Source organism: Bombus pascuorum, chromosome 10 (assembly GCF_905332965.1).
Source record: "Bombus pascuorum chromosome 10, iyBomPasc1.1, whole genome shotgun sequence".
Lineage (NCBI taxonomy): Eukaryota > Metazoa > Arthropoda > Insecta > Hymenoptera > Apidae > Bombus > Bombus pascuorum.
This window is the reverse complement of record NC_083497.1, coordinates 14,351,583-14,371,715: the sequence shown is the minus strand read 5'-3', so window position 1 is coordinate 14,371,715 and position 20,133 is coordinate 14,351,583. Positions and strand designations below refer to the sequence as shown.

General features: G+C 37.9%; 2 protein-coding genes across 3 annotated transcripts; both read left to right on the top strand.

Moving 5' to 3' along the window:
• The first annotated feature begins 397 nt into the window (after positions 1 to 397).
• Positions 398 to 6,552, top strand: LOC132911081 (probable methylmalonate-semialdehyde dehydrogenase [acylating], mitochondrial). 2 transcript variants are annotated; one of them, XM_060967472.1, is made up of 8 exons: positions 398 to 542; positions 2,773 to 2,845; positions 3,650 to 3,849; positions 4,028 to 4,106; positions 4,393 to 4,760; positions 5,106 to 5,534; positions 5,815 to 6,093; positions 6,176 to 6,552. In XM_060967472.1, the coding sequence occupies exons 1-8, from the start codon at positions 510 to 512 to the stop codon at positions 6,275 to 6,277; spliced, it is 1,563 nt and encodes a 520-aa protein (XP_060823455.1). In that variant the 5' UTR covers positions 398 to 509; the 3' UTR covers positions 6,278 to 6,552. The 2 variants fall into 2 exon arrangements, with proteins under 2 accessions (XP_060823455.1, XP_060823456.1); XM_060967473.1 differs by lacking the exon at positions 2,773 to 2,845 and having other exon boundaries at positions 403 to 542.
• A 522-nt stretch (positions 6,553 to 7,074) lies between these two features.
• LOC132911095 (uncharacterized) lies at positions 7,075 to 19,729 on the top strand. The gene is made up of 4 exons (XM_060967494.1): positions 7,075 to 7,202; positions 8,936 to 9,385; positions 10,432 to 10,862; positions 14,289 to 19,729. The coding sequence occupies exons 2-4, from the start codon at positions 8,947 to 8,949 to the stop codon at positions 14,493 to 14,495; spliced, it is 1,077 nt and encodes a 358-aa protein (XP_060823477.1). The 5' UTR covers positions 7,075 to 7,202; positions 8,936 to 8,946; the 3' UTR covers positions 14,496 to 19,729.
• The last annotated feature ends 404 nt before the right edge of the window (positions 19,730 to 20,133 follow it).

Here is a 20,133-nt window from a genome sequence, read left to right as displayed (position 1 = left end):
CCAACCGCTGATAATTTCAATTCAAATTTCCCTCCTTATCGACCTATCCGTTATCGTATCACGTTCGCTTCTGTAGGAAATCTAAAAGGGGCAGCAGGTTACGGATTTTTTAAATTTCGCGCCACTAGAACATTGGCTCGCTGGTAAAATCTTTACGATGTTCTATACGTTTATTAACCACGAATATAACGTTCTTGCAACGTTGTTCTAAACGAGTATCAAAATATTGGTTACAGCGTTCGTTATTTCGTCAATTACCCGGTGTAATAAACTTCGAATCAATAGCGACGCTTACGCTATTCGTTCGGCTATCTTCGTAAATTCTTCGGAGATCGCCGAACCAGTTCGGACGAGGACGGTGCTGAAAACATCGAACCCGAAGAACGTTGTAAACAGACGCGATTAACCTCGATGAAAACGTACGGTCGCTGGTACAACCGTAGGCAAGGCCATTTTTTCAGTGAATCAGACAGTTCTAGTACAGACAACAACGAACCTGCTCTACCGCTATGGCGTTCCTCGCGAGAATCGTTAAGTGCGAGGTACGTTTAGCATTTATAATATTTTCGCTCGACTTTTACACCTTATTACTGACATATCTTATTAGAAGGTTTTAGTTCGATATGTTTCATGTTACAAAAACGAATAAATGTTTGCTACAATTTTCGATTCGACGTTAAAAAGCGACACACAATGCGGATAAACATATTCCGCGTTTAAATTTTATTTGGTTTATGTTACGATGATTTGCATCGATATATTTATATGATTTTATATTATACGATTGTACATATCTGTATGATTGTATGGGAATTTCTTCAGATGTAAGGTTAGAAACAAAGTATTTGAAATAGCTGAATGGTTTGAGCAATTTTTTATAGGATTTCACTTGAATTTTAAAGCGAATATACAGTTATATCTTGTTAAATTGTTTCAGCAGAAAATAAAATTTTATTCTCAGAATGTAGCGACGTGGAAAATTGTAAACTTATTTAACTAAGTTTATGTCTATCCGTATTACGTTCGATTCTTCTTCTTATATATTATAAAACGATTAAACGATAAATATTACGACGTTAAGTATATGTATATATTTAACACGTTTCCATTAGTATAACTCAAACATTAATGAAATACCCCAGAATATTCGGTTAGACGGAGAATTTCGAACTACAGTGGAATTTTCTTCTCGCGATAATGCCGCGTGTTATCAACAAACATATTATCGCTGTAAATATTCAACTGTACATACGTTATTTGTATAGTAAAAGTACCATAATTCATCGCGATATATCCATTCCTATCGTGAATCACACATACTCTACATCGTCTTGTATTATTTCTGTAAACAGTGATCATGTTACGTTATTATCCATACTATGTACTGTTATTCGTGGATGTTATCGGTATATGCGTTGCCTCGTCATTAAATAATATCAATGTTTCCTTACGCAAAATGTAACGTGAAATGCAAATTTTTTATTTATAAGTTTAACACTTGATTAAGTATAAAATGTACGTACATACTTTACTTGTAATATCAAATATGTAGAGGATGGTCTACGCAAGTAAATGTTCCAACGACTGCCATATTCGTAGAGAATGGTATATTATTTACAAATGTAACTACCTCGATTTAAAGTCGTCTCTTCGATCAAAAATTATCTGGATTAAAAATTTTGTCGAAATACTCGCATCGTTCTGTAATACTCTTACGCAAAGTTGATGTCGTTTGAAAGGGATTACGCGTCTTCGCTCCAATTGACTTGGATTACGAAGCTAGAATCACCGGGGCTAATAACGCTAGTCAAGAGCGATACAACTATCGATCTAGCGTAATAGAGTTTGCATACTTTACGTAACTGGGAACGAATCGATCTGTCTGTGAGAAGAGTATCGTGTCAAAGCGATTCTTATCGCGTGTGGAGCAAACAATTGCTCCCGATGGATTTCGTTTCTTATCGAGGTCGTGCTCGCTCGGAGAAGCAGGCCAATTGGATGAATTTATTCCGATGCTGTATTTAAGCTTTTTCGAGCAAGAAACATACGGGTCTCCGTGGAAGTGATACGTTTGCACGTTATCTGACAGATAGAATTGGACAATCGATCAGGGACTCGAGATTACTTTACAGTGAACTAACGTTGATTCGCTCGTTCGAATAGGGTTGATACGAGATACAAGTACAGGCTACGCGAAAAGTATTAGAGCGTTTTATAACTTCTGTCGTTTTTTCATCAAAAGATCATCGAAATATCAACCGATATGAAATTACAGGAATGTATTCTCCTTTGCTTTTTTTTCTATCGTTCCTTTCTATTTCTACGTGACGAAGAGTGGCAAAAGTTTTGAAATTTATCATATCTATACGTTTAAAAATTAAAAAAAAAAAAAAAAAAAAAAAAGGATGAAATTATTCTCTTATTTCATCATTCTTTCCCGCGGAAACATTAAACGTTAAGTCATCGTATTTCGATTCTAAATACTTTAGTTTAATATTTATATTTCCTTTGCTGTATTTAACTGCTGCATTATAATCTTAAACAATTGTAATTGTAAATGATAGGAGAAGCAAAGGTCATGAATTTAAATACTTTACAATTGAAAATTTTCATTTTCGACAATTCCAATACCTTATTATAATACTTAATTTCTGTAGCGAAAAAAACATAAAAATGTTTTAAAAACATATGTGGACTTATTGTCGTAGAATTTGACCAAATAACATAACATCGAAACAAGGGTTGTTTAACATTAACCGAATGATCTTTTAGGCGCAATTTGTCGCAAGGACTTACAGCAGTAGCGTACCAACGGTTAAGATGTACATTGATGGCCAATTCGTAGGTAATTATTTTATGGTATTAAAAATTTACGTGCCGATTTCCACGAATGTTGCATCTCAGTGTCGCTTGTTGTTTCAAATTTTTCAGAGTTACACGAAAGAAAAAGTTCTTAGTCTAAGAGGGTACGGATTATAAAAAAAAACGCAAGAGTATTAAATCCCGATTGAATAGACATTTTGAGATTACAAGTTCAATGGGAAATAACGTTACTTAGCCGTATTTAATGCATCCGTTGAAGCACCGAAACGCGTGTTTACTCGGTTGAATTGGTTCATTCATGATTCGATTGCCAGAAAGTAAGACAGCTAAGACTGGCATTATCGAGATCGAGACGTGCAATCTTGATGAAACAGATACTTGATCTTCGAAGCGCTCTTGAACCTATTTTTTCGTACGATACAGCTCGTTATGAATATTTAAAGCGTGCTCTTAAAGGCATTTAATCGAAGCTCGTGGTCCATGAATACTGCTAGAGCACTCGTTGAAATTGTACTCGTTGAAAAGGCGCTATATTCCGAGGCGAATTCGATTCTAAGAATTGCTTTAACGAGGAACGTTTACGAATGACATAAATAGCACCGATTATAAAGAAGCCATCAAAGTTAAATGGAATAATTATGCTTGGAGTAAAAGTGGCATGGGAAAAGTTCCAAAAAACGCGTCGCGTCTATCTCACAAGCGGTGCATATTTTTCTTTTCGTAAAATTACTCAACGTGCTACACTTGGAAAAATCTAAAATTAAATGTCGACAAATCGATATTAGTTTGCTTGATCGAGTCGTAAGGAGGTTTCGATCTGTTTCAGAATCGAAGGCCACGGAGTTCACCGACGTTCATGATCCAGCAACGAACGAGCTGTTATGTCGCACGCCAAAGTGCACGAAAGAGGAAATGGAGACAGCCGTGAAAAGTGCGAAGGAAGCGTATGGGAAATGGAAAAATACCAGTGTATTAACTAGACAAACGCTGATGCTTAAATATCAAACTCTCATACGCGAACATTCGGTAAGTTTATTCGTATTTCAACTTTATTTCGTAGGCGCGAACAAATAGGCTGGCCAAGATCCTGTAATTTATTACAAATCGGAATTTAACGCGTTCCGTTGATATTTTTTCATATTTATACGAGAAATATTTATACGAAGAACAGTATTTATAATAGATGTATCGATATCTTCCCTAGAAAGAAATCGCAGAGAACATGGTAAAGGAAAATGGGAAAACAATGGCTGACGCTGAAGGCGACGTTCTTCGAGGATTACGTGAGTTTTCTTGAAAAAATGTATTATATCATAGTCCTGGTAAATGTCTCTATCTACCTCGATAGCGAAGATATTTGAGAGTCATCGATCTTTTATGAAACTGGCTGCTCACGTGTATGCGAACAATGTAAATTCGTTCTGAAATTTTCGATCAATACGCATACACGCATACGCGGACGGAGCAACCTATCGTAACTACATTCCGTGTGTCCTGCCCGCCCCATAAACGTAATCGCATCGTGGTACAAGCGACAGATCATACGCCTGGTGTTGATTTATGTTACAGAGGTCGTCGACGCGTGTACCGCAATTCCTTGCCTGCAAATGGGCGAGAGCACGCCAAACATCGCCACAGATATGGACATAATTTCCTACAAAGTTCCTCTTGGCGTAACTGCCTCCATCTGTCCGTTCAATTTCCCCGCGATGATACCTCTTTGGTCGTTTCCGGTCTCGGTCGCCTGTGGAAACGCCACGATTCTCAAACCGTCCGAGCGTGTACCAGGAGCATCGATGATCCTGGCTGATCTATTCACCAGAGCCGGTGCTCCACCAGGATTGTTGAACGTTATCCACGGTCAACACGCCGCTGTCGATTTCATCTGCGAGCATCCTGATATCAAGGCAGTTTCTTTCGTCGGTTCTGATCAAGCGGTACGTCGCTATCGATCGTTGCTTTGTGAGCGTTCGTTGCAGCCGCATAACGTTCCTTCTATGTAAAATTGTTGAATCTATACGCCATCGATAATATCAAATCGTAATAACTGACAACCATATTCCATTCATTTTGCAAGTGAATTGAAATTGATCTATTCTATTGATCTCTTCCTCTCTCATTTATATCGTTATTTTCTTTCATTAAGAAGAAAATAATCGAAGAACTCGTAAATACACGAAACGATACCGAACGAACGATCCCGACAAATCGACGTGTCTAATTTCTAAGAAACCATTTGAGACTAAAACATGCGTGTACGATAAGTATGTCTGATTTTACAGGGGAAATACATTTACAGACAGAGCAGCGCGCATGGAAAACGCGTGCAGTGCAACATGGGTGCGAAGAATCATTGCGTGGTGCTGCCAGATGCGAATAAGAACAAAACCCTTTCTCAAATCGTGGGTGCCGCTTTCGGGGCTGCCGGCCAACGATGCATGGCGCTTTCCGTGGCGATATTCGTGGGTAAATCGAAGGATTGGGTGACGGAATTGGTGGAAGCCGCAAAGAAATTAAAGGTGAATGCGGGACACGTACCTGGTACCGATCTCGGACCCGTTATATCTCCGCGATCTAAGAAGAGGATATGCGATCTGATCGAGACAGGGGTGAAAGATGGTGCCACGTTGGCTCTCGACGGCAGAGGTCTCGTTGTCAATGGTTTCGAAAAGGGAAATTTCGTTGGACCAACCGTATTGACAAACGTGAAGGTGGTACACCTATGATATATAATCGTTTTATGAAAACGCGAATGACGATCGATGCCTTCGATGACGACGCAGGAAATTACCGTAAGGTTGACATCGATCGATGTAGAGAGAGAGAAATAAGCTTTTCTTGAAAGGCTATCGATTTTGATGTCACGTTTCATACGGTAATTTAAAATTGCGTATAGTTTGGATCGCCGTAGCTTCTGCGCAATTCCTGCGCATCATTGATCGCAGCGCTTTAAATGTTTTGATTTATGTTAGATCGCGTAATACGTTTCAGACCTCGATGCAATGTTACACAGAGGAAATCTTTGGGCCCGTTCTTTCGTGTATCTTCGCTGATACTTTGGACGAAGCTATCGACATTATTAACAAATGTCCCTACGGAAATGGAACCGCTGTGTTTACGTCAAACGGTGCAACGGCTAGAGCATTTGTAAATAGAATAGAGGCTGGTCAGGTTGGCGTAAACGTTCCTATTCCAGTGCCACTGCCCATGTTTAGTTTCACCGGAAATAAGGGATCTTTCTTAGGCGACAATCATTTTTACGGGAAGCACGTAAGTAACTTCGCACGAACTATCGTACCTTTTCTATAAATTTCGAAAATATTTTTCGAATGCACGCGTCATATTTTTCTAGGGTATAAATTTCCACACGCAAGTAAAAACGATAACGCAGCTGTGGAGATCCGGAGACGCTGGTGATATCGCTTCCTCGACGGCTATGCCAACCATGCAATAAAATAAATGTTCCTTGAATTACAGTGATACAAAGCGTTACAGTTGGAAATCTTTCCGTATACTCCATACGGAATTTTATATACAGACGAAATTTCTTTTTTAAAAAAAAGACGAGTTTCTAATATTAGATGTTTTCCGATACTATCGTAACGAACAATGTCTTCCATTAGTCCGAAATAACTTACTGTCGGATAAGTCGAAAGAAATACGCTTCCTATTGTGTTTACTATGTTTGTTTATATTTTGTAACAAAATAATAAAATACCAGCGGTGAAATTTTGTGTTCGATATTCTTTAGAAGAACGTATACGTTTATAAAATAACGTAAATTTTTGTACTATTTTTTAAATGATCTTCCGTTCTCCGATAGTCCTGAAAAATGTAACTATGTATCCGCAAATATAACTATACCTTTTCTGTTATTTAATTCGTCCCTATTGTTTCAAATTAATTCCAGCAGAAAAGCAATTTCTCCTGATACACCGATACGTCGGATTATCCCCCGCGCTTCTACGGACACCACCATTACCACCACCAACCGGTAAATAAAGATAAGAAAGGTCTCTATCCAAAATCCAAGATCGAAGATAAACGATTCATCGCTGGATGTACGTAACGAGAGAAGTTCAAGGTCGATGCGTCCTCCAACGTCCTTGAACCCAAGCTAGTTGCTCGCATCCTCGTCGATCGTCGACGCGACGGTCGAAAACATTGAAATAGCGACGGTCTTCCGGATGTTGGCTGTGACGTGTGCGCACTGCGCAGCCGCATCAGCACCCCCTGACCAGGCGCATCTGCGCATTTTCCAACAAAATTTCTCTCACAGGCGAGGTTCTGCCCGTCCCGGATCGTCGCGTTCGTTCCGACGGAGCAGGCTGCCGGAAGTCCAAACGGAGAAAACCAACCCCTTCGGTTGTTCACATATCGTGAGTATCTGCACGTTTTCGTTCGTTCTTCTCCGCTTTCTATCCAACGATATTTACACGCTGCGCGATCTTTTTGCTCGTCCAATGGACGACATTCCTCGAATCTTGCCATTTGTTTGCAAAGGAATAGCACCTCGTTAAGATCGTCGTCGGTTCATTTGTTTTCATCGACGTCGTCGCCTTTGTTCCGCTGCTCGTTAACTTTTCGCGAAAGTCGTTGCCCCGTTCCGGTACCAAAGAATAATTTATTCATTTTGGAAAAATTTTATTTCGATTCTCGACCAAAGATCTTTTCGTTTCTTCCTTTCTCGTCCCTTTTTTGTCCGTTTCTTCTTTTTCTTTGTCCCTTTCGATCGCGTTACGAGAATTCGGCGGTATTAACCTTCGTACGCGGGCCACCGATGCGATGTTGACGAGGCTGCCCGAGGATTTAATATTTGCCGTGGAAAATCGCGAATCGATTCCTCCCGGCGGAAGACATCGACGTCTGTTGTCCTTTCTTTTCTCTAGCCACGCTCGATAATCCCTTGAGAATTTTGACAAAAAAAAAAGAAAAAAAAAATGGATCGTTGTTGCTATCGAAGTATAACCATTACAACGGAGAATTGAAATTTTACATTTTAATATCTTGTATTTTTACAAATATTTATAATACAAATACAGTAACGTTATTTTGCATCACACTTTATATCCATCGTTCGATATTATCCGTCTTAAATAATAGGTTTCGTTGTTTCTTTGGTACTTTAACCTTTACCCCCTTTATCCTTAGTGTTATCATACTTTTTTACCTCGTCGTTGTGAAATTTAAAATTCGCTAAAGGATACTTACACCGCTACAAAATTTTGTTATCTATTTACTAAACGCGTTTCATTTAGCTTCAGATTTTAACACGTTTCGTCTCGCGCCTTAAAATAAAACAGTTTCTAAAGTTTAAAGTTTAAGTTAACGTTACATAAAATTACAAAAGGGCTGTTTGAAATTGTTAAAAGTTTATAATGTTTTGCATTCGTTTTATCGCCATTTTTTTAATAACTTGGTCACTATGAATTCTAGCTCGAAAACATGTATTAGTACGCGGTTTCCAAGCTTTTTCAAACAAAGTTTTTAAAAACTGGAGATATTGTTACCTTTGATCTTTTTGTTTCTATCAACAACTTTTCGAAGAATCGATCAATGGGTATTTATATAATTTCCAAGGGAATAAAAGCGTTTTAACGAAGGATGGAAAGAAACGTCTACGTTTCTCTGTTTAAAAGACGATTTCTACCGAATGTAGTTGACGAATGGAAAATTGTCGCGGTTTCAACTTTGCTTCGTAGAACACATTTATCTTTTAGGCCCGTCAAATTTGATTTTCACATTGTCAGCCGAATGGAAACTATTTCTTCTATCCAGATCGAGTTTCTGTTGCCTCGCTACGCCCTTGTTTAAGAAAACGGAGTTCCGATCGAACCAGGTTTCGTCGGACGGTAAATTCTACGATGTAAACTGCTTTCAACAGGTCGCGTATCACGGTCACTTTGTCTTTAGACGGGCAAACCTACCTTCGTTTCATTAATATAGAACAATGTGGAAAGCGGAGGACGTTACCTCTTGAAGTCTGTACAGATAAGCCGCTCGTCGTAATTCAAAATATTCAATTTAGAGATCGTAAAATCAGACATTGTAAAATTTCCTAGATAACTTTTATCAAGCAGCACAGAGATTCACGGGTGGATTCTTCTAACAGGTTTATTAATTATGTACAAAACGGTACGAAAAGGCGATGCCAGCCTGCAGTACACAATCCTACCGCAAACGGACCAGTTTTCGTCATCCGGGTTCCCTCAGACATCGGACAAGTCGAGCTCGAGGATCATCAAGTACATCATAGGCACGTTGATGATTCTGATCATCCTGTCCTGCGTGTCGGCACCGTTTTTCATGAACCAGAGCGACCAGCGACTGTTCACCAGCACGGTGTTGGCTATAGGTCGAGTTGGGCACAACACGATAGCTAGAAACTCGTCGAGGAGTCAGGAGAAAGACATCGCGAACAAAAGCAAAAACAGGCTTCCAGTAACAACCACGGTTTCATCTACGGAAGCTTACAGGAAGCAGGATATCGAAGACGAGATGACTACGTTGTCGGAGGCGTCGAATATAGATGAACAAGAGTCACAGGAGTTCACTACCACAGGTATCAAGTTGCTCGACGAAATTTATGCGATAAAAGTCAGTATGTCGAAAATTAACGCGGTAATACACGTATTAGCGTTGACTTCTAACCGAACAACGATCGAGACGATAACAGTGTTTTTTAATTTTAAAACGATCGAAACGATGAAATTTCCGTGATATTACTCGATATATGTATAAGATAGATATACGACAATTATGCTTCAAGCAGGTTCTTGCGTTCTATTTACATGTTGGCAAAATCTATTAACCTATCCAGTTACAAAGTTTCAATTTCGGATCAATTTGGATTGGCAAGGCTGGCTAATTTGACAACACCTTCCGAGCGCCAATTGTAGCTTACGTTATCTTTCGATCGGCCTCCTAAAAGTTGCCCGAATGTTTTAACAGGCAGCCTGGAGCCGTAGCAAGAAAGAAACAAACATTTCCGTGCAACACGACGTTAATAGACCACCACGGAATTTAGACTTAACTGTTTCTACTGCGTGACATTTATCGTTTTTATCGCGTCCACTGTTATCGATTTTCTTCGGTCATTGTATTATAATACATACTCGGCTTTCCCTTCCATAAATCATCTTTCTGCTGCTGCTAAATAACGAAACGTTCGATAATAAGTTGCTTTAGGAGGAAATGAACGTTTATCGGTAAACTAATCGTTCGTTGTTATTATCGATGAGTACGATCCTCGTGTTTCCTGTATAGTTGATTCGTTATCATTTACTCTGCCTAACCCTAATTGTAAATGGGTATTGGAAAAATACTATCCGATAAAAGGTTATTCAATTGCCATCCAATATTCGATTACCATCGCGATAAATTTTTTTAGTTTTCACCATCAAATACGCTACTTACTAAACTCACTCAATGAAAGATCCAAAACTTGTACCATCTGGTTTTTCTCTTTTTGGCACTTTCAAAGTCTGTTCGTGTGTCGTTATGTTTCCATAGAATTTAGAATTTCTCTGTAAGTACCAATCGTTGTTGTTTAAATATTAAAAATTTTTTCTAAAACCGTTCTTTTTCGTCCGCTCCGTTTGTTCACAGATGCCACAACGAGTAGCACGCAACGTTCGCAAACATCGACGGAATCGACGACGAGCGTCAAACAGACGTCCACGTCCACGACTACGACCACGTATGTACTACCGACAACGTGGTCGACCGGTTTAAAAACGTTAACCAGCACCCCGAGTGAAGCGACCAAGATGACGTCGAGCGCGCCAACGAGGAAGGCGAAGATGCCAAGGGTAACCTTGAAGCTCAGGGAGAACGAAACGATACCACAAATGTACATGAAGGCGGGGATAGCGTCATACAAAAAAGGAAACATCACTACGAGCGTCCTGGCACACGGCCTAAGCCTGGAAGGGTTGATCTTCAAGACGCCAGAGGGAACGATAAACCCCTGGCCGCAAAAGTGGTTCTTCACCGGCCCCTCCTCCGACTTTCAATGGAAGGTACAGTCGTCTCGGCAAGTAAGTTAACGAGTAATGGCACGTGAAAAAGTACTGGTTATTTCGAGAATAAGTAGGTCGAGCTGCATACTTTGCGCGCTCGCTACTAGTTTCCGATGCGGCTATCAAATACGGTCGCAAGTATCGAGCCGTCGCTCGTTTTCGACAGCGTTATAGAATTAGCATTACAAAGAAATAGTATTAGAAAATTATTGACGAAAGGGTATGAAACGGTTAAACTTAAAGCAATACGGTAACGCGTAGAACACTTTGAAATTCTTAATAATATCGTGTACGCGTAAAATTTATCAACATATTTTTTGTTACCAACATAGATACTATAAAATTGTTGCTAAATTATGGTAGAATGTCGCTCGATAACGCGAATTTCTACTAACACGTATTTGCGGTTTCTTATCTCTCGTAGACCGTACGACCTATTATATTCTCTCTGCTCCAAATAGTTGAGAACTTTGCCGTTGCGGGATTTACAAGCATCGGGTGAATGGCGGGCGATTACGTCGAAAAACCACATGAACTCTATGGCTCATTGTTAACTTTCACACCGGTCTCTTGAAAAGGCCTCCGCTTTAATGTTCTCGCGTGGATTTTCCTATTATTTATTCTTTCTGCGTTATATTTTTATTCTCGTTTCGATGTGTTTCGATGTGGAAGAAGAATTCGTAATAAAGATTCAGCTATCGAGTAGAAGGGAATCTGAGATAAGGTTGCTCAAGATTTCGTGCGTATCGCTCTGAGAGACACAGGGCACGAGATGTGGCATCGAATCGAATGGAAAATTTTAGGAGCATCTTTACGGGTCCCAAAGGTTAATTTATACTCTGTATAAATATTGATCGCGCCGCAGCAAAGACATCTAAACGGAATGGCACCGGTGACGATCGATAGGACACGTTGGAGAATCTAACAGCATGGTTTCTTTTATATTTATGTACTTCTTCCGCGGTTCCTCGGCTAGGCTGCCGTTATCTTTCCTTTTTCTGGCCGCGAGATACGAAGAAAGATCAGCGTAATCGTTTCTTTACAGACTACTTCTCGGCCGTTCTCGTCTTTCTACTTATTTTCAACCTGGTTGGTTATATCTTATCTCTTGTCTCTTAATTTCTTGCTCACCGAATACCGAGTACCGGCGTTCCTCTAGCCGCTACAGATTATTCGAACGAGCTTTTTGCAGCGTGTTTTTTAAAAAAGAAAAACAGGGATCGGTATACGACAGTGCGTGGAAATTTGTAATAACGCACATTTCTAGCGGTTGCCTCGTTTTGTTCGAACATCCCTTAACGACGTAGAAATAATTAACACCATGGATGGAAATCGGTGTAAATAAACTGTAGCTCGTCTGAAATTAGTTGCTGGAAATTAGTTATTGATAAAGCGTTGGTTTTACGTCGTAACACAATTTTATATTCGATGTCAAGCGAATCGGTATCTAGCTACGCTGAATCATGTAAAACCCGCTTTAAACCAATATATTTTCGACCAATTAATCGCCCATAAGGTAATTTTATAAAAATATCGAATTTTATAAATTTTCATTTCGCATCAAATCTAATTTGAATTTTATTATCGGCGATTACACCGTTCGAATCCTCTCATATGTTAGTATGTTTATCGTGATTCGAGATGCAACGGACTATCGCCTTATGTAATTTTCATAAATCGCGCCAGACGCGGTTAACGCAGTGATAACGCGCACCTGTTTATCACAGCTTCCGGTTGAGGTAGCAGACACAAAGAAGCAAATCAGCTGTGCGCGAAATGAGACGGTTCATTAGCTCGTGGGAGGGGGAGGGGTTATTATATAACGCTTGCCTCTCTCAACTCTTAACAATGATGGAGGATCCGAACAGCTGAAACGATCTCGACGGGTAATCGTTTCTCTTTCTCTCTATTTACGTAACCAGCTGTCACTTATTTCGATGTTTATGAATATTCTTTTCTTCTTTTACGGAGATATTTGTCTTGCTGAAGTAAAACTATTCCGTTCTACTTATTTACCTGCTTAATATACTTCTATACGTGTTACATTTTCAACATAGCGCGACAAAAGTTTCATTTTAAACGAAAAAGTAATTAAATTTACTTAAAGTATGTATATCTAGGTATTTCTTAATTTTAATATTTATCGAAATAATGTTTGTCGACGCACGATCGAAACGACGTTAAATAGAAAGTTTTTCATTGCAATGATCGCAATTTTTCCATCTATCCCTGACATATTCCAATCGGATCGTACTTTCCGATATAGACTAGCGCTAATGACATTAAATATCGATATTCCGGTGTCGAAAACAGGTTTTCGCGATTACACGTTCGCGGCGAAAGAAAACTGTGAAAAATTAATCCCGAAGGAGTACGATATTCGATTTCGCAGATTAAATTGAATTATATTCTGCGAGAAATGTATCTCCTTAAAGGGGACGTAGACGTTATTTAAATAGGAGATTATTTCGAGCGCTGGACGACCCTTAGAAACAGAATTTCAAACGCGTTATCCTCGCCACTTTTCGGAGCTAAAGATCTTCTTATCGGAACACGCGGAACCAATGTTCGATTTCAATGGAAATCCCATTGGATATCGATTTTCGACGAATAATTTCTGTTAAGAATACTTCAAGGCGAATAACAACGCCAAATAAAATCTAGTTTGATTATGTCCCTATGTAGGGGGAAGTTTCTTAGTTAAAATTATCGAATCTCTGGTGTAAAGTGTGACGTTTCATCTGCTGACACGGATTTTCATTTTGAACAAACGGATAACGACATTCGTATTCAGAGCTATCTTTTTTCTTCGACAACTTCTCAAGCATGGAACGTGTATTGGGGAGTCGTCGATTTAATAGACACGAAGCTTAAAACCATTATCATACCGAGTTAGTTAACTGGGTCAAAATTTCCGATATTGAGTTTCATGTCGTTCCGACGAATAAATTTAACGTGAAGTCATAGAAGTATTTAAACGAGTATCGTTGACGAACACGTGCATCCATCTCTCGAAAACATCGTGTCCATTTAGTCGTTTAAACTTTATCGCGCAATCTTGGTTAATTAATTGCAATATCCTGACGCTAATTTTGAACTACCGATTGTCGGTCATGTTCTCGAAATATAATCCCCTTTACTTTTTAAGCACCTACTTAGCTTACGTTACCTAGATCCGATATAAGGAAATCGAATAGCGATCCAATACTTTCACTAGTTCAGCTCAGGTTTTATACGCTCCCCTTTCAGTCATTAGTAATACCGTTTAATCTTTCGTCAACTTTTCGATGGAAAAATTTGTTACGATAGGGATTTGATCGTCAGTCTCTCTCAGCTATTTTTACTATTAAAAATGTTTCACAAAGCAGTCGTACTTTTTTAAACCGATATTAGAATTATTAGCGATACGGATTAAAGAAACGGTGGCGTTATGTTGTTTCACAGGGCTTAAACCAGGTGTCGATAAGGATTTACCTAATGCTGGCAGTGTTCGGAGTCTTCGCAAGCATCGGCGGCTTTATGCTGTTGTGCGTGCGAAAGGTCATGAGACGCCAGCGTCAAAGCGTCGAAGAACCAGAAGTGGAGGGACAGGAGGAGGACAAATCGACTTTGTTGGGCGCCGAAAGCCAGGAAACCGAGGAAAAAGAGTAATCGTGATTCGACCATGGGAGAGCCACGTAGCTCGTAAGATTCGCATATTTTTACAACGTGTACGTCAGTTTAGATTTAGGTACTTCGCGTGAAACACCGAACGAACGATCATCGAGATGTTGGGAATACCGGTTAATATTTTTCGGGTTCGTTTAATCGAGCGCTGATAGTCCCGTTTTAAGGAATTGACCGATCGAATAATTATCGTTCTCTTCGTTACTAGGATTTTACTTACTTGGTTATAGTCGTTCGCGGAGAATCGATCTCGGTGATATTTTAACAAACGTAAAATTTTCTGAACGCGAGTCACGTAATTCCTACCAAGGATTTATTTTTCATAGGAAATAATTCCAGCTAAAAATCGTTCATATCGTCGAACATTATAAAATTCGCGATATTTCCGGAAATACCCTAGCGATGTTTCTGTCTTATAATTTGTACATACCTAGACGTGAAAAGTGAATTTTCATTGATTCCGATATGTTCGATCTAGCATCTCTGCGAAGAAGATGGTTCGAAAGATAGCCAGCTTTCGAAGGTCGGCTAGATGGACATTTTTCGTCGGTATACCTTCTTCTTCCTGCAAATACAATTGAGACGTAACGTGTAAAAACGACTGAAAGGAACGACGCGGCTTTCGCGTGTTCGCAGTCTTATCCTATTGCTAGGTTGCGCTAGCGTGTTGTGGTCCGATTAATTTTCGCCGAATTTTGTCTGACACTGCAAACTACTTACGATCATCGACTCGCGATGATAGTCTTCGAAATGTTTCTATTATATAATTTATAAAGACGTAGTATACTTTTTCGAAAGTTATTTTCATTGCTACTGATTCCACTTGATACCTTTTTCTATTTCATATGTATGTATATCGATACATATACCATATTAATATTAATACGCTTGTGTCTATACTATATTTTATTCGTGCCGTGACATCCTGCTGGATATAAAACAATTCCTCGAAAAAAAGTTTGGGAAAGGAATCGTTCTTCGCTGATGATTGGATGTTTCATAAAAATTGTAAATGAAAAGACGGCGTATGCGTTTGTTCGTTCATTTATGAATATGCAAACGAAAGAAACAGGTGAATTTTGTACGAGACAAATAGTTCCATTCAATAGTTTATAGCGTCTTTGTGCGCTTAGTGATGATTTTTTTCTTTCTAACGATTGTGACCTTATTTTCTACCATATTTTCAACATGAGTAGGTAAGTAACGATTCTCAACCATATTATATCTTTAATACTACGAGTTGGGCAATTTTTTCAAATATTTATTTGTGTGTTTATGGATGTTATTCGCAAGCAAATAAAAGCATTGTCGTTCGATTAGTCTGGATGCAACATTCGGAGCAAGATGGGGACATTTCCATGAACGATCATTTTTAGATAATATGGACGTACAGGAGAAAAACAGAGTGACAATGTTGGACCGAAGAATCTATGCGGAGAGTCGTTGAAGCAACGTTGTTGTACAAAAAAATGGGCTATCGTAAAGCAATTCTATCCTTTGATGTTCCTAAAACTACATCGGAGAAGAAGTTGGCTCTCTAACGAAAAAATTCTCAACAGACGTTGAAGACAATTTTGGACCTTTCCCTATTGTGTTTTCGATCGAACAAGAGGAAGTGTTGGTAATTCTTTCTGCCTAAATCTTTATTGCTTTCTCTACGGGATTACGATGTTCTGTTTTCACACAAATACCACACACCACCATTATACATATAGTACATATGTATAGTACATATAATACCACCGTACAGTATTACAAAATGTAGTAAAATCCATATATATACATATATACACATACAAGATCATAACTGGAACATACATCTACGATCATAAACCATACGCACACGTTACACATATAATAAAGAAAAATTAGTGTTTTATTTAAATGAAACGGGCCTACCATTTGGTCTAACAACAATGGATATGTACAAATAGATGCGTACAACCTTTCCCCGTCAGTAGGGCGTTGTCGCTACTTTTAAAATTATATTTTTGTATCTTTTTGGAAGTTAAGTTTTGGAAGTTTATTTTAACGTGTTTCGATAAACAGGTATTGATATTATATATGATATTTTTTGTAGATACAAAATCAATAAACATAGTATTCTAGAGCAATTTTGTTTTAGCATTTCCATCTTGCTGCCCCAAATTCCCATGCATGAAATAAAAACGAAGTTCAAACTACTCATCTTTTCTCTTAAATCGAGACGTTATCTTCCATTGGATAATTCTTCGATATTTGAATATATTATAATATCTGGTACGACGAGTCGATTAATTTAAATTGACAAATTTATAATTACCAAACATAGTACGTAATTAATATGTACTTGGTCGGACCATGACGTGTTAGATGCATCTTTTTTCGAATAATATGATCGTGAATTTAAAAATCGTGGAAACGACTGAGAAATATCGTTCAAACGAGAATTTTTCTTCGACGACGGAAGGGCTCCGTTTGATTACCAGTATGTAGATACTTCCTGGCTATTCTATTACATTAGTGAATCGTACGGAAACTAATCTCACAATATCAGGAAGTTCTGATGATTTTTTACAAAGTATCTTGCATATCCCCTGTACGTGTTGAGAGTCGTAAATTTATCAGAGAATTTTCCAGCTCTTTCCTACAAAAGAGCTACTAAAGAAACAAATCTATCTATATATATATATATATATAAGTGAAAAACAAAGTTACGTACCTCGATGACCGATTAAGGAGACAGTTTTTAAAAAAACAGATGAATGACGGAATCGTTAGAGAAACGAGCAATCTTTCTATACTATTTGTTTCGCTTATCGATCACGATCGACCGAACAGGTATATTTTATTAGAGAAAGTGAAATTAAACGTTTGGTCATCCCCGTAGCGGATTTTAAACGAAATTAACCTGAGAATACATAAATACGTCATCTCGAAAGTAAAAACTTGTTTAAGGGTTTTATAAAAGCGAAGTAGAAAATGTGGTAGAAAGATCGTAGGGTCTTGCGATTATCGGAAATTCCGACCGAGACAGTCTGATAATTTGCAAGTGAGTTTCCAGTTGACATTTCCGACATATACTTGGACGTGTTACGCCTTTAAAAAGCAATCGATATTAACGACAGACGCGTCGAAACGAATATCAAACGTTAACGTCGGTGGTCTCCTTAATTCGGTCACACTATGTATTTGCTAAACTTTCTACACTGTGCATACAGTACACAATATGCTGCTGTATATGGCCATAAAATATTACAAATATCTGGCCGATTTTCTTGAAATGTCATTAAGAATCGCACCTTGAAATTTTCTAGCACCGATGTGCTTCGAAAATATGTTGCTTCGTCTACGATCGCTATAAACTTACTACTACGGAAGATTGAAAATTAAGTTTCTCGAATTAACGTACGTTATTCCACGATTCGCTTCGATTTCCGTTCGAACAAAACATCAAGAGAATCGAAACGTACAGAGGCAATCTTGTGCGCAACTATTTTCTGAAAAATTTAGAAAATCATGTATACAATTTACGTTCAATATTTTATTTCTCTATTTCATTGTACGATTCAATGAGTAACATTCGATTTACCTTTCTTCGTCCCGGTTCATAACGCAAGTTGCGTGTTTCGTTAAAGATTTCTCTTCACCCATATATAATATAAATTATAGCGATCGACTCGTTTAAAGATTTGTTTCCGTATTTTTATTCGGTACTTATTTAGTTACTAACATGTTCGGATATCTTCCATGTATTACGAAAGACAGCTTCGTAACGAGAAAAAGTATTGTATTAATTTAAAACGAAAAACATGTGTGCTAGGTGCATAAAAATTGCGTAAGAAGACTGTACGTAGTTTCAAGCGCATATTTTCCAGATATATTCATATTTTAATGAATATATTAGGTAATATTGGAAGTTGCGAGTTAAAATTACGAGCTACTAATTACTCTTTGTCATCGTGGATGATTAACGATTGATCGAATTGTCTCGCAAATTGCGTTATTTGATATTGATATTAACGGAGAAACTGCGTTTTTAGCGTTATACATTTTCCCTACGGGTGTAAAGACTTTCATTAGTGAAATGTATTTCTATGTGTAATTAAATAGCGATGGCCGCAAAGCGACATCTTTAACAAAATTTAGGAGACAATCGAACGCAATGTTTTTCACGCCAATTTTTGTGCGATCTTTACAAACAACGTCGTTCAGTATTTTTAAAGCAATACACAGAGCATAAAATGTTAGTTGTTATTTGAGAAATTGATTTCTACGTTTAAACGCGTTTCGATTAAACGATACTAGCTACTAATGACTTAACGATACAAGCTCAAATGATTACAAATGTTAAGCGACTAACCAACAGAAATTATTGCGTTCAAGTTTTATTTAACAGATATATATTGTCTACGTTTCTTTTTTAAATACGTAACGTATATGTATAGCGTACTGTTATATCTACGAAATCGCTACATTCCTTTAGATATCGTTAAGTTTTACAATGTTTCCGAGTGCTTGTGAATAACGTAAACTGTCGAATAATTTTCCTCGACTAAAATTCATCCGAAAAAAAAGCTTACAATTGTTGCTAACGAAGAAATAAAGTTTTTGAAATCTGCGAAGAGATTATTAAATTCTGGAGGACTTTATAAAACCTGTTGCTCAGTTACCATTATTTTATCGCGAGGAACAACATCAAGATTTACGAAGAAACGAATGCAGTTGCCTTTAATAGGTGCAGGAAAGGCCAGTAACAGTAGTTACCAATTGCCTAACAAGGAAAACATTTTGTTCGTTGAGATGAATGTACAGAATGATGTGTTATGCGTTGTATAAACCTGTGTTATGTGTAATTAAACATAATCATGCGATATGATCGATTATTTGATACTAATACACTAGTATACTAGAAAACGATCTTGTAAGATTTCACCGGTAGAAAATGATGACATGCGAACGGTGAACGTTCGCGATTTTCTCTGTGTCGCTTTTATTGTATTTTTTCGAATGCAATTGACTGATTTGTTAAAGATCACGGCGAATCGGTTGTCGACGTTCCTTCGTTCTCGAACCAATGAACACGCAAATAGTAAGTACACGTGCAATTCCGTACAAAGAAAATGAGAAAATAGAGAGCGAGAGCGAGAGAGAGAAAGAGAGAGAACGAGAGAGAGAGAGAGAGAGAGAAAGACAGAGAAATATTTGATGCGTTTTCAAAGAAATAAGGAACAAAGAAGTATGAGAATAAGGGACTTATAAGTGACACAATAGTGCTGTAGCTGAGAAGAAAGAGACGGTTATAGTTTCTATTTTGAAGATTATATTTTTTTAACTTTATTAATTTTTGACTTCCACATACATGTATTTATATATATACATATAATTGTATATACATATTCGCATACCTATTATATACACGTATAAATATAAATAAATAAATATATATACAGTAAATGATAAAAGTGTTAAGTGGATAATGAGATATTGTATATATATATACAGGAAATACACGTGTGTGTTTGAAAAGGAGGTCGTGTAACGCATGAAATCGTAAACATCCTTTCCGTAATAATATGTATATCCGTGGAGTCGTACAATTAAGCGTATCGCGAATATCATTTTTACGAATATACTACATTCT

Excerpts from the sequence above, each read along its gene's own strand:
- LOC132911081 (XM_060967472.1), top strand. The coding sequence starts at position 510 with ATGGCGTTCCTCGCGAGAATCGTTAAGTGCGAG. Across the intron at positions 4,761-5,105 it reads TCGTCGGTTCTGATCAAGCG|GGGAAATACATTTACAGACA; the intron begins GTACGTCGCTAT and ends CTGATTTTACAG. Across the intron at positions 5,535-5,814 it reads CCGTATTGACAAACGTGAAG|ACCTCGATGCAATGTTACAC; the intron begins GTGGTACACCTA and ends AATACGTTTCAG.
- LOC132911095 (XM_060967494.1), top strand. The coding sequence starts at position 8,947 with ATGTACAAAACGGTACGAAAAGGCGATGCCAGCCTGCAGTACACAATC. Across the intron at positions 9,386-10,431 it reads ACAGGAGTTCACTACCACAG|ATGCCACAACGAGTAGCACG; the intron begins GTATCAAGTTGC and ends GTTTGTTCACAG. Across the intron at positions 10,863-14,288 it reads AGGTACAGTCGTCTCGGCAA|GGCTTAAACCAGGTGTCGAT; the intron begins GTAAGTTAACGA and ends GTTGTTTCACAG.